General features: G+C 33.0%; 1 protein-coding gene across 1 annotated transcript in view; it reads right to left on the bottom strand.

Moving 5' to 3' along the window:
• Window positions 1-13564, bottom strand: part of Mnat1 (MNAT1 component of CDK activating kinase) — a 234022-nt gene that overhangs the window by 94259 nt on the left and 126199 nt on the right. Inside the window, exon 7 of the mRNA XM_047540017.1 lies at window positions 1340-1461. Within this exon, the coding sequence (XP_047395973.1) occupies window positions 1340-1461 (122 nt within the window). The remainder of the gene's footprint in view (window positions 1-1339; window positions 1462-13564) is intronic.

Genomic DNA, 13564 nt, shown 5'->3' with positions numbered 1-13564 from the left:
GTTATTATGTATCACCATTTCCATGATCTCTCAAATGCTAATTTTTATGACAAAACTGGAAAACACAAAACCTTGTAAAAGACAAACTGCTATTGTAAATATTTTATCTCCACTGACATTAAAAGTAAAGATTTCAAAAGAAATTTATTTTAGAGATAATGAATTCAAGCTCTTGGTAATTTAGTAAGAGATTTAAAAAATCAATGTGTATTCAACATCTAACATTTTTACATCATAAAATACAATATTCTTTATATCATCAAGTCTATACAGAGCAGTTATTTGATAAGTTTGTCACCTTAAGGTGGGTTTTAGGTTTTGTTTCATATCCCACTAACTTGACACTTATAGGCTATGGAACTTTAAAAGAATACAGAACTAAAGACATCTAGCCTTAAGATCTATCTATCCAACATTAGATAAGTAAATAATACATCGCTTTAATTGTAACTTTATCTTGGAGTCCCTATGATAACATGTAGAATGCTATGCATCATGCTCAAGATTTTGATTTTGAAAATGTATGTAGGTTTTATTATTTATTTCATCTTTTATGTTTCTGCTGTTAAGGTCTTTTGCTTATTTTTCCCCCAATTACCTGGCCTCATTGTACCCATTATTTCTTTTCACATAACATTCTCTATACTATTTTCTTTTGTTAAGAAACAATAGATTCTGGATCAGTTTTCTATTTAACAGTTTACATTGAGAAACCAGACCAAAAAATGACTTGCTCCATCCATAAACATCTGTGTCTGTATCTTTCAAGTTCAGAAATACACACTTGTTCCCATGAGACAGACTGACCATCTCATCATTCACAGAATGATCCCAGGTATATTTCCAAAATGGATGCATATAATATGACAGGTAAGTCACTGGGTCAGACCTATATTAAACCTTTTGACAAAATATATTTTGTGGTTCATTTCTCATAAATGTAGTTTCACTGTAGACATCAAACTGAATTAATCTATACTTTTTTACATGGCAAGGAGCACAACTCATATTTTCACTGGCTTACTAAGTTAAGGTCCAGATTAAAATAACAACAACAACAAAAAAAATGGTGAGCTGAAAATGACTACCCACTTCAACATGGCTGCCAAGGACAGCCTTAAAGGGGAACACTATGTTCTAATCTCATTCTCAAGAAACCTAACAAGACCACTAAAATATTAATGTACTAAATAAAACTTAGTATTAAGTATTGCTTACTTAAAAAAAAAAAACAAGTTCTATAAACTCAACATCTAAGCATGTTAAAGTGTCAATTAAAAATAGCAGCAAGAAAGCCCTACACATAGTTCCTCAATGTGAAATTCTTTTGGACACTTACCCAAGTCTTCCCAGCATCTCAAGCTCGGGAACTTTTGGTCCACATGTCTCTATTTGCAGCGGTTGGTATTCATAGAGAGCTTCTTCAAGCTTGTGAACAGGTGCCAATGAAATATGTTGACCCTATTTTAAAAAGGAAGGAAATTGGTGTCTTTCAATATTTCTTTCATACTGTTAGTTATCTGTAGTCATTTCAAAATTGGATTAAATTCCTCACATTAAAAATAATAGCCAATAGGAGGTTTTTCAAATGGTGGAATACAGAAGGTCTTTGTCCTGCCTGCTCCATAGCATAAAACCAAGAAAGCAGATAGGCAGCTTCTCAGCAAGATAGGTGAATGAAAAAAAAGGTGGGGGGACTTACTGGAATTTAATACTGGACACTCAAAATAGATCAATGACTCAGGAGGTTGGATATAATAAAATAAAGAAGAAATCCCCAGCACTACAGCTGCTGTCATAGCCAGAGACAACACCCAGAACAGTCCCTCCATGAGAAAATTAGAGGGATAAGGGAATTAAAGGAACCTGCATTTTTAGAAGGAATGAGGTGTGCTCTGGGTATGGAGATTCTAGAGATCAAAGACACTGACAGACTAAACTGAAAGACACATTGCACGACATCCTTGTGTGGGAAAGAAGTTGTTATCTCTCCAGGTTATGTGCAGAAGACAGAAAGGAACCATTTTACAGCTGCAGTACAGAGAGGGCCTGCAGCAGAGGAAGCTGATTCCTAGCAAACCCAAGTTTGAGCCAAAATATAGGTCTGGCAAACCCACACTGCATGACATAGAGTGTGCCTAAGTGACTAGGAGAGAATCAAATGTGGAGAGAGGTTTACACAGAGACAACTAGTCATAGAAACCCACTGACCTCTCCTCCTCCCCCTCCAATCCAGGGGCTTACAGAACCAAGTGGGAGAGAAAAGCCTGGCTGGGAATTTGAAAAGTTAAGGGACAAGAAAGATTGAGTTTGAGACTGAACCTGAAACCAGAAAACATGGGGTCCAGAGGGAACAGAGTAAATTAAGAACTGGCTCCTCCACCACATGAGTGGAACCCAGGGGAGACCCTGGGGTGCAGTCTTCCAGCATGGACCAGCAATTGCTGAGCCCTGGAAGAGTGCTGACTTTAAATCTCCAGATCAACAGGTATTCAGTGAAGAGCCTGGAGCCTACCTAAGCCTAAATTCCTGCCTCCAGGAGTTCCGCCTATGGGATTACCTTTCTCATTCTAGTAACTGCACCCTAAGGGTGGAGCAAGCACCATAATCCAGACAACCTAACTACCACTGCTGAAAAGGGAAGCTGAGAATCTTTTGAACTCCATAGAAATAATTCTTTAATTTTTCATTGACATTTTATTTTTTTGGTTCCTTTTTTTTTTTTTTCTCTCTCTATTTGTGACCTTAATGATTCATGGACATTTATACAATTTTATAGTTAGTTTAGTTTTGTTTCGCTTTTCTCATTTCTAGCATTTTCAAAACCAGTTATTTTTCATGAACCAGTGTTTTGAGGACTAGGATGTTTTTACATTTTGGCTTTGTTTTGTATTGTTTTATTTTTTATTTTAAAAAATTTTTACTTTATATGTATTTTTCTCTCACTTATCTGTTTCCCTTGATTCTCCTTTGCTCTTCTGATCTGATCTCTATTGTTCTTTCATTCTTCCTTTTTTTAGTTCCATCTTCTCTCCTTCTCCCTCATAATCATCACATCCTACATCACTTCTGTTCTCTCCCAGTCCACCATTGAAATTGTGAACTCTTTTGCAAACTTACTGTTTCTATTGTAGGCAATAACCGATCATATCATTTCTGTTTAATAAGACAACACTGTAGACATTATAGCAGGAACTCTTTGGTTTAATGCTGCATATTGTTTGCATTCGTTGTTATTATTATTTGTCTCCCTATAAACAGTGAAACCTTCAGGGACACCATAAGTCTACAGGGTAGAAATTCTACTGCCTCAGATCCACACTGTTAGATGGGTAGACACAAAAACACCATGAAAAAGCAAGAGAACAAATTACCTCAAACAAATCATGATACTTCAATAATGGAATCCACTGATGCCACAGTGGAAGAAACTGAGAAGGAGTTTAGAGTGTACATAGCTAAACTAATTTGCAACGTAAAGGATGACATAAGGAGTGAAATCAGAGAGAAAATATAGGAAGTGAAAGATCACGTCAATGAAATAAAGTTGACCATGAAAATAAAGATGACCATGGAGGAAAGATTAAGAAACTATGAAGAGAACTTCCAAGAAATATGGGATACACTGAAAACACCAAATTTAAGATTTATCAGGATAGATGAAGGCATGGAGATACAAACAAAAGGAATGCACAATCTTTTCAAACCTAAAGAATAAGATGGTAAATCAAATATAGGAGGCTTACGAGACCCTAAATATACGAAATTACAACAGACCCACACCAAGACACATTATTATGAATATGCCTAATACACATAGTAAGGATAAAATTTTAAAGGCTCCCAGAGAAAAACAATACGTCACATTTAGAGGAAAACCAATCTCAGTTGATTTCTCAACCCAGACCCTCAAAGTCAGGAGGTCCTGGAATAATATATATCAAGTTCTGAAAGAAAATGGATACCAGCCAAGAATACTACACCCAGCAAAATTAAGCTTCATAATTGATGATGAAATAAAAATCTTCCAAGATAAACAAAAGTTAAAAGAATTCACAACTAGAAAGCCTATACTACAAAACATTCTCAATAAAATAGTTCATGAAGAAAAAATGAAAAATAAAAGTGAAAACCAGCAAAGGAAGGAACTACTAGAATAGTCAATCCAAGGAGAAACTGATTCAAATTAAAACTAAAAATAAAATTAAAAATAAATAAATCAAAATGACAGGGAATAAAACCATTTCTCAATAATAACACTGAATGTAAATGGATTAAACTCATCAAATCGAAAGATGTAGACTGGCAAATTGTATTAAAAAACAAGACCCAACAATATGATGTCTCCAAGAGACTTACCTCATAGGCAAAGACATTCACAGACTGAAGGTAAAAGATGGGGAAAAAATATCATTCACATGAATCTCATAAACAAGCAGGAGTTTCAATCTTCATATCAGATAAAGTGGACTCCAATCCAAAGTTAACCAGAAGGGACCAAGGTCATTTCATACTTCTTAAGGGAATTATACATCAATGAGACATAACAATCGTAAATATTTATGCCCCAAACAGTGGAGCATCTATGTAAATCAAACAAACCCTTCTCAATTTCAAGAACAGAATAGACCAAAAACAAAAATACTGAGAAACTTTAACATGCCTCTATCACCACTGGGATAGATCCTCTAAACAAAAACTATATAAAGAAGTTACAGAATTAATAATTTAGACTTTATAACAGACATATATAGAATATTTCATCCATCAATGAGCGAGTATATTTTCTTCTCAGCAGCACACAGATTCTTCTAAAATAGACCACAACTTATGCCACAAAGCAACTCTTAGTAAATCCAAAAAATCTGAGATAATACCTGGCATTCCATCAGATCATAATGGAATGAAATTAGGTATCAACGATAAAATTAAAATAGAAGCTACTCTAACACCAATTCTGCTGAATAGTCAATCGATAGCAGAAGAAATCAGGGGTGAAGTAAAAAATACTTAGAAGATTTGCAAAAGGAGTCTCTTCAGGTAGACTCCCATCATTTTTTTTTCAAACACATCCATGTTTTCTCATTCAACAAGATATTTCAGGTCCATGTTATATTTTTCCTGCCCCATCTCTGGAATTGGCCTTTCTCCAAGCCATGATCCTTTTATTGTAGAATGGTATTTAGAAATAAAAATCTAGGCACCAAAAAATAAAATAACCACTAGAGCTATTCCATAGGTATAATGCATTACATTTCTGAAACCCACATTAAATAACTAATATATATAGTTACTAACATAGCTTTTAAGGGAAGAAAACCAAATGCATCAAGTTCAAATTTAACCTTATGAGTGCAATGTTCAATGTAGAACTCAGCAACAATATAACCATAGTCCATCACATCTTCCTATTTTTATTAAATAGTTTGGTAATCAGTGTTTTCTTGACAACACTAATTAGGAAAGAAAGCTAACAAAATTATTCTCTTCTGTAAAGTTTTGCCACATAAATGTCTAGTCTTCTAAGTCTTTACAATGGAATCAAACTTAACAAATAAGCATCTCATATGTATATACAGGAAGTAAGAATTTTATGCTAAGAATTAAATTGAATTAAAACATTCAGGTATTTTTCTGAGAAGAAATAAATAGTGGTTAACTAAAATAGAAGGACCTAATGACCATACTTGATCATAAGTATACAAAATAAAATATCACTCAACCATCCAGCACCATTACATTTAGATTTACATATGTATCATACATCTGGGAATAGAATTCTAATTCTAATTCTAATTTTTGATATATAGTGCACATTTTCTGATTTTAACCCATTTTATTATTTAACAATGTCTTACTGATTTCTCTATTTCATAATTTTTCAAAAACTATTTTGGTTGTTATTAATTCACTTATTTTCTCACTTATAATTCTTTTCTGCAAAGCTTGGAATGGAATCACCATTTGACCCAGCTATCCCACTCCTTGGTCTATACGCAAAGGACTTCAAATCAGCACACTACAGAGATACAGCCACATCACATCAATGTTCACAGCTGCTCAATTCACAATAGCCAGATTGTGGAACCAACCTAGATGCCCTTCAATTGATGAATGGATAAAGAAACTGTGGTATATTTATACAATAGAATATTACTCAGCCATAAAGAATAATAAAATTATGGCATTTGCAGGCAAATGGATGAAATTGGAGAATATCATGCTAAGTGAGATAAGCCAAACTCAAAAAACCAAAGGAAGAATGATCTCGCTGGTAAGCAGATGATGATACATAATGGGGGTGGAGAGGGGGCAAGAATGGAGGAAGGAGGGACTGTATGGAGGGAAAAGAGGGATGGGAGGGGTAGGGGGAAGGGGAAAAATAACAGAATGAATCAAATAACATTACCCTACATAAATGTATGATTACACAAATGGTATGCCTTTCTCCATGTACAGAGAAACAACATGTATCCCATTTGTTTACAATAAAAATAGATTTAAAAAATAAAAAATAATAATAATTCTTTTCTGCTATTACCTCCTTTAGATTCTTCTTTTGTCCTAAATTACTATGTTGGATGCATATGAGAAATGCAAACCCTTATTAAAAAAAAAAAAAGGACAATATATTTAAAAGTGATAAAATGGAAATGTTGCAGTGAGGAACAATCATTGAAGATGTTTGCACCTGATTTTGGGTTTTCCCTTCAACAAGTTTAATCCCATGCATCATCATCCTAGCTAGTTTAGTCATATTAATGGCATCTCTGACACTGGGATCTCAAAAACTCTTACCAAAACATGGACAAAGGGCTTGAATAGACATTTCTCCAAATATGGTATACGTGTGGCCAATAACCACATGAAAAGATGTTCAGTATACACTAGTTATTAGAGAAATACAAATCAAAACCACAATGAGATTATCATTTCATACCTATAGCTATGTGAGTATTATTCAAAGGAGAAATGGAAATAAGCAATGAGGACACAGAAAAAAATGGAACTCTTAGGAACTGCTGCTCGAAATGAAAAATGGTATAGTCGCTATGAAAAACAATATAGCAGTCCTTAAAAAACAAATTGCCAGCAATTCCACTTCTGGATGTATATCAGAAAGAAGTCAAAACACAGTCTCAAAGAGATATTCACACACTCATGCATGTTGATAGTAGTAGTATTTACACCAGCCAAAAAATGATACACTGGTAGAAGCAATGTACATGGAAGTACCCAGGGTACATGGAAGGATAAATAAATAGACAAAAGGCAATATATACATAAACATACATACAATGAAATATTATTCAGCCTTAAAAAGGAAGGAAATTCTGATAATGTGACACATGTATAAACCTGAAGACATTATGCTAAGTGAAATAAGTCAGTCACAAAAACACAAATGTTATATGATTCCAGTTACATGAGTTTCTAAAGTAGTCAAATTCATAGAGACAAAAAGTAGAAGGTGGTTGCCAGAGGATAGAAGTAAGAAGAAATGGGATTTGTAAAGGTCCTGGAAATGGATGGAGGCAATGAATGTTAAATTTTTATGTTACATATATTTTACCACAATTAAAAATAATGAGTTTTATATATGGTTTCCTCATTTGTTTGGCTGGAATTACACAGAAAAAAAACCAAATAAATAGAAGCATAATATCTTAAACTTCTAGATTATTCTAATCCTTCACCTCTGTATGCTTCAATTGTTCTAAATAAACATGAAACTATCACATAGTAATCCAATTTCTAACCAGTGTTTCTGAGTAGAGATCATTACACATAGGCACACAGGTTAAGAAGCCAGCTGTCCGAGTACAATCTTAGAATAGTAATCAAATCCTGGTCATAAATTGCTAGGCACTAAATTATCCTGTCATATGATACAAAAAGTCTGGTATCATTGTTGCATGTAAGCTGGAGGAGTAAGGAAGGCAGCAGAGAAGGGAAAAGGAAAAAGAAAAACCTTACACAACTGAAGAAGCACACCTATTAAAACCCCATTAACATTTCATTTTTCACTTGAGAAGTTAAAGAGCAGGGCCCAGGAAGGCTGATTCAGAATACGTACCTTCGAGAGCTGGAACATTTTTCAGGGAAGAAAATACTTGAGAAAGACAACCTTTTTAAGTCATTACAGAAAAAAAAAAAAAAAAAAACAATAAAACTAATCACTCCCTAAATATTAATACCAAAGCTGCTGAAGTTATGATATCATATAATTCAAAATCACCTCTGAATTTTGTAGAGACATTTAAAAAAATCATCTAATAATAGTTACTATTGTTTATTCTGCACCAAGCACTTTTCAAAGGGTTTTAAATGCATTATTTCATTAGCATTCAAAACAATTTCATGAGGTAAGTACTTTTCTCCCTACTCCATCAGTAAGGAAATGGGGCTAAGACATGTGACTGAACAAGTTAATACCTAGTTAATGACAAGTTGAGGATCAGAAGTCAAGTCTATCAAATTCCAAAGTCTGTGTTTTTCCCTTTAACTCCCTGATTTTATGAATATGGAAACTAATATCTCCCAAATATGAATCTTCCTAAGATGGAATACCTATAGTCAGATCTCTTAACTTCTGTCCACGGTAGGTTCTACCATTCTATACTGTTATTAGCTTATTTATAGACAATATAATGCTTGCTTAATTTAAAAGTACAATGTCAAAAAGTGAATCATAGCTGGTTTAGATGAAATTTTTACACAAATTCTAATAGCTAGATATTTAAAACATCATACGCTCAAAATAGAGTATTAAAAAATTACAGGCTAGGGATGCAGCTCTGTGGTAGAGTGTTTACCTAGCATGCATGAGGTCCTGGGTTTAATTCCCAGAAAAAGGTCGGGGGGAGGGGGGAATATACAAATACATGAGATAAATATGAGATATTTATTTAAAAAATTAATATTACTTGGTGGTAATTCTGTTTATTGTTGAGAATAGTAAAATAAAATTCACAAATGATACACAAATTGGCCTTCTAACAATCCATCTAACAATCCAAAAAAAGCCATTGTGAGATACAGATGGTAAATTTCTTTCTTTTTATTTTTTTTAATTGCAGTTTATTTATTAGTTTTTCCTCTTTATCAACCTGGGAAGCTCCTTAAGGGCAGGTTTTTTTTGTTTTCTTTGTTTTGTTTTGTTTTGTTTTTTTGTAAACAAATGGAATACATGTTGTTTCTGTTTGTACATGGAGTAACAGCATACTATTTGCATATTCATACATTTACATAGGATAATGATGTTTGATTCATTGTTATTTTTTTCCTTCCCCCCCACCCCTCCCACCTCTCTTTTTCCCTCTATACAGTCCCTCCTTCCTCCATTCTTGCCCCCCTCCCACCCCCCATTATGTGTCATCATCTGCTTATCAGTGAGATCATTTGTCATTTGGATTTTTGAGATTGGCTTATCTCACTTAGCATGATATTCTCCAATTTCATCCATTTGCCTGCAAATGTCATAATTTTATTATTCTTTATAGCTGAGTAATATTCCATTGTATATATATATACCACAGTTTCTTTATCCATTCATCAATTGAAGGGCATCTAGGTTGGTTCCACAGTCTGGCTATTGTGAATTGGGCAGCTATGAACATTGATGTGGCTGTATCTCTGTAGTATGCTGATTTTAAGTCCTTTGCATATAGGCCGAGGAGTGGGATAGCTGGGTCAAATGGTAGGTCCATTCCAAGTTTTCTAAGGAATCTCCACACTGTTTTCCAGAGTGGCTGCACTAATTTGCAGCCCCACCAGTAATGTATGAGTGTACCTTTTTCCCCGCATCCTCTCCAACACCTATTGTTGCTTGTATTCTTGATAATCGCCCTTCTAATTGGGGTGAGATGGAATCTTAGTGTAATTTTGATTTGCATTTCTCTTATGACTAAAGATGGTGAACATTTTTTCCTATGTTTGTTGATTGCTTGTAGATCTTCAACAGATGGTAAGTTTCTGAGAGCTAAAAGCCAGGAAGAACTTAGATAACTTGACTTACCCTCACTGACATAATTAAGATTTTTTTTAAAATCATTGATAGATCAGATTATGTTCTAACAACAATTCATGAGAAAATTTTTATGGGTTTTAAAACTGAAGGCAAAAGGATGTTCAAAAGCTTTGTGTTGATATAAAACATTATTGAATATAATGTTTCCACCAACACAATGTGATATTATTTGAAATTACCAGTAAAAGGAGAATTCAAATCAAGGAAGTCATATTGTCTGACACACTAGTCATACACCTGAATTAAACTTCTCTGGGTGCCATACCGTACATAAGTGCTACAGAAAATCAAAAGTGAAGAAGAATCAATAAAGGTCAAAGAAAAAACCAGCAGTGCGGGCTAGACTTCGGAAACTGAACAAGCTCCACAAGTGCAAGGCAATGGGGAGGACGGTAATACTACCAGAGCAGTATGTTGTGTCTTGACAAAATAAGAAAATGTAAGTAGAGAACAGGTATATGGGGAAGTGAGGGTGGGAAGAAACTGAATCATACAGAGAGCTTGAATTACAGCTAGAAAAGACGCCACAGCTAATTTGAACCTCACAAGGTAAGAAACCAGAGCCTTCAAAACAAGGCTGGAATAGCTTGTTTCCACCATATTAGTAAATAAATGATATAAAATGAACATTCAATATGACAAGAAAGTGCAAAGAAAGATGCTGACATACACTGCTGGCAGAACAGCAAATTACGGAATTCTTTTTTTTGAAAAGCAATTTAGTAAACTGTTAAATATTTTGACCTAGTAATTTTACATGTAAGAATTCATAAGGAAAAAATCAGAATATAATCAACTTTTATTCATAAGGCTGTTCATCACATTTTATACTGTGAAAAACCAAAAGGAAACAGTGTCCAAGCTACATTGGAAAACTTAAGTAAACATCCATTAAATAATAATCTAAAACAGAATGTGGCCATTAAAATTGTTCGATGAGAAATCAATAAAATATTAAGTATATAATCAATATGATTATTTTTATATTTGCATAATAAGACAGTTTTAATGGTGGCTATCTGTAGGTGATAAAATTATGAAATATTCATTTTTTTACCTTTATTGGACTATTTTCTAAATGGGCCAAATGGGTATATTTTATATTTACCACCATATAAAATAAAAATATGCTAGGGACCTTATTGAATAACATCATGGAGGAAAGGTCTGAAAAATCATACTGCAAAACAACCATTCTGTTCTCTTCAATAAATCTATATCATGAGAAAGAACTACAAAGTAATGGGTAGGGTAGAGTTCTAGATTAAAAAGAAAATTTAATTGTTTTTAATAAAAATCATTAGAATCTTTGTTTTAGTACTAAGTTGGGGAGAGTAAAACATGAGACATTTGGGAGACAACTAGGGAAATTTTGAAAATGTACTAGGTAACAGGTTATATTAAAGAATTGTTCATTTTCTTTGATGTAATAATAGTAATTTCTGAGAATGTCCTACACAGGAACAGGTCAGAGGGTGATACATGCTGAAGAATTTAAAAGTAAAATGTCATGAAAACTGTAAATTACTTTAAACTAGTTCAGAAAAAAATACATATCTATGAAGAAAATATGCCAAAATATTAAAGGTTATTGAATCTAGGCATTATGCATGAGTATTCATTAGTCTTCTATTTTGATAATTCTGAAATTTTTCATTATAAAAATTTTAAAATAGATCATGGAATCTTTATTATTTTTGATAGAAAAAGAGCTATGCATTTAGAGGAAAAAGAAAAAAAAAAAAAAAAAAACAAAACAGAAAATACTGCCAAAGAAAGAACCAGAATGAAGCAAGTCAAGTTTGCAGATATTTTTGTAATTAAGGGGGAAGAAATACTGTGAAAAGGGAAAATAAAGAATAATGATTGTTATTAAAACTAAAAGAACTGGTAGCAATCTTGTATAGCTGAGATGGAAACTAAAATGGGAAAACCAGAGAGAACAAACTAGCAGGAACAGGAAAATTAGGAAAGGGAAGCCTTGACAAAAGATTTTTTTTTAAGAGATAAAATGCAGACTGGGAGAAATTATTTGCAAATCACTTATTTTATAAATAAATTTTATTCAGAATATATATACAGAAGTCTCATAACTGAGTAATAAAAAGATAATTTTAAAATGGGTAAAGGCTTTAACAGACATTTCACCAATGAAGAAATACAAATGGCCTATAATCACATGAAAGAATGCTCAATATCATTAATCTTCAGAGAAAATGTCAAATTAAAGCACAATGAAATACATGGCTATAATTAAAAGGACAGACAATAAAAAGTGTTGATGAGGATGTGGAGAAATTAGAACTCTTTTACATAACAGATGAATATGTACGCTAATATAGTCACTTTGGAAATTAATTTGGTAGTTTTTATTAAAGTTACAAGTACCTTTATTACATGGTTTAGTAATTCCACTTATAAGTACCTACCCAAGAGAAATGAAAACCTATGCTACACAAAAATTTGTACATGAATGTTCATATAAGCATTACTTACAGTAGCCTAATAATGGAGATAATCTAAATTTCCATCAACTAATGAATGATAAACAAAATGTATTATAGTCATACAATATGAATATGAATTCAGTCATTCAATATTCATATAATAAGTTGAGTACAGTACTATTCAGCAATTAAAAAACCAATGAAATAGTAATACATACTACAACATGGAAGAACTTCAGAAACATTATACTAATTAAAAGAAGCCAGTTCAAAAGACCACATATGGTATAACCTTCATTTAAATAAAATGTCCAGAAAGAACAAAACTAGAGACAGAAAGCAAATTAATGACTGCCACAGGCTAGGAGCATGAATGTGTCATTACTCCAAATGAGTATGACACACATTTTTGGAATAATGAAAAAATAATAAAAGTAGATCATGAAAATGATAATTCAATGATTTACTAAAAACCACTGAATGTACATTTTAAATGAGTAATTTTATAGTAATTATACCTCCATAAAACTGTTAAAGAATTGAAGATGGTCCATTCAAATCAACTCAACATTGTTGACTGTAAAAAAATCCAAAAAGAAATGTTCAGTAAAGGCAGACAAAAATATAAAACAAACCCAAGAGAAATTGTACAATCAATGGCATCAAAATAATGGGCAAAGTCACAGAATAAATAATACCGGGGGAAGAGAGAATGTATGCAGAATGGTATTTGTCCTAGCACTGAGTCTCAAAAAATACCCACAATGTATTTTGTTGGCTTTCAAAAGTAGAACATAAAACTGAAGCCCTTGTCATTTTTATTGTTGTCATATGAATAATAGATGAGGCTTTGAAGGTAAAAATGTCTTTAGAAGAGCCACAAAAAAGTCATACAATCTTAGCTCATATCCACACAGAGGGGGAAGGGTAGATGTATGTCAACTGTACATTCAACAATATAATTAATGTTTTTATTCCCCAGGAATATACCAAAATAGAGCCCCTGTTTCTCCTCTAAAATGCAGCTTAGTTTGCCAGTTATACTGCAACCATCTGCTAGTCAAAAGTATAAGCATATGTGGAAAGT

The sequence above is a fragment of the Sciurus carolinensis genome, chromosome 2 (genome assembly GCF_902686445.1).
Source record: "Sciurus carolinensis chromosome 2, mSciCar1.2, whole genome shotgun sequence".
In the NCBI taxonomy this organism is placed as follows: Eukaryota; Metazoa; Chordata; class Mammalia; order Rodentia; family Sciuridae; genus Sciurus; species Sciurus carolinensis.
The sequence above is the reverse complement of the archived record's forward strand: the minus strand, read 5'-3'. Positions and strand labels throughout refer to the sequence as shown.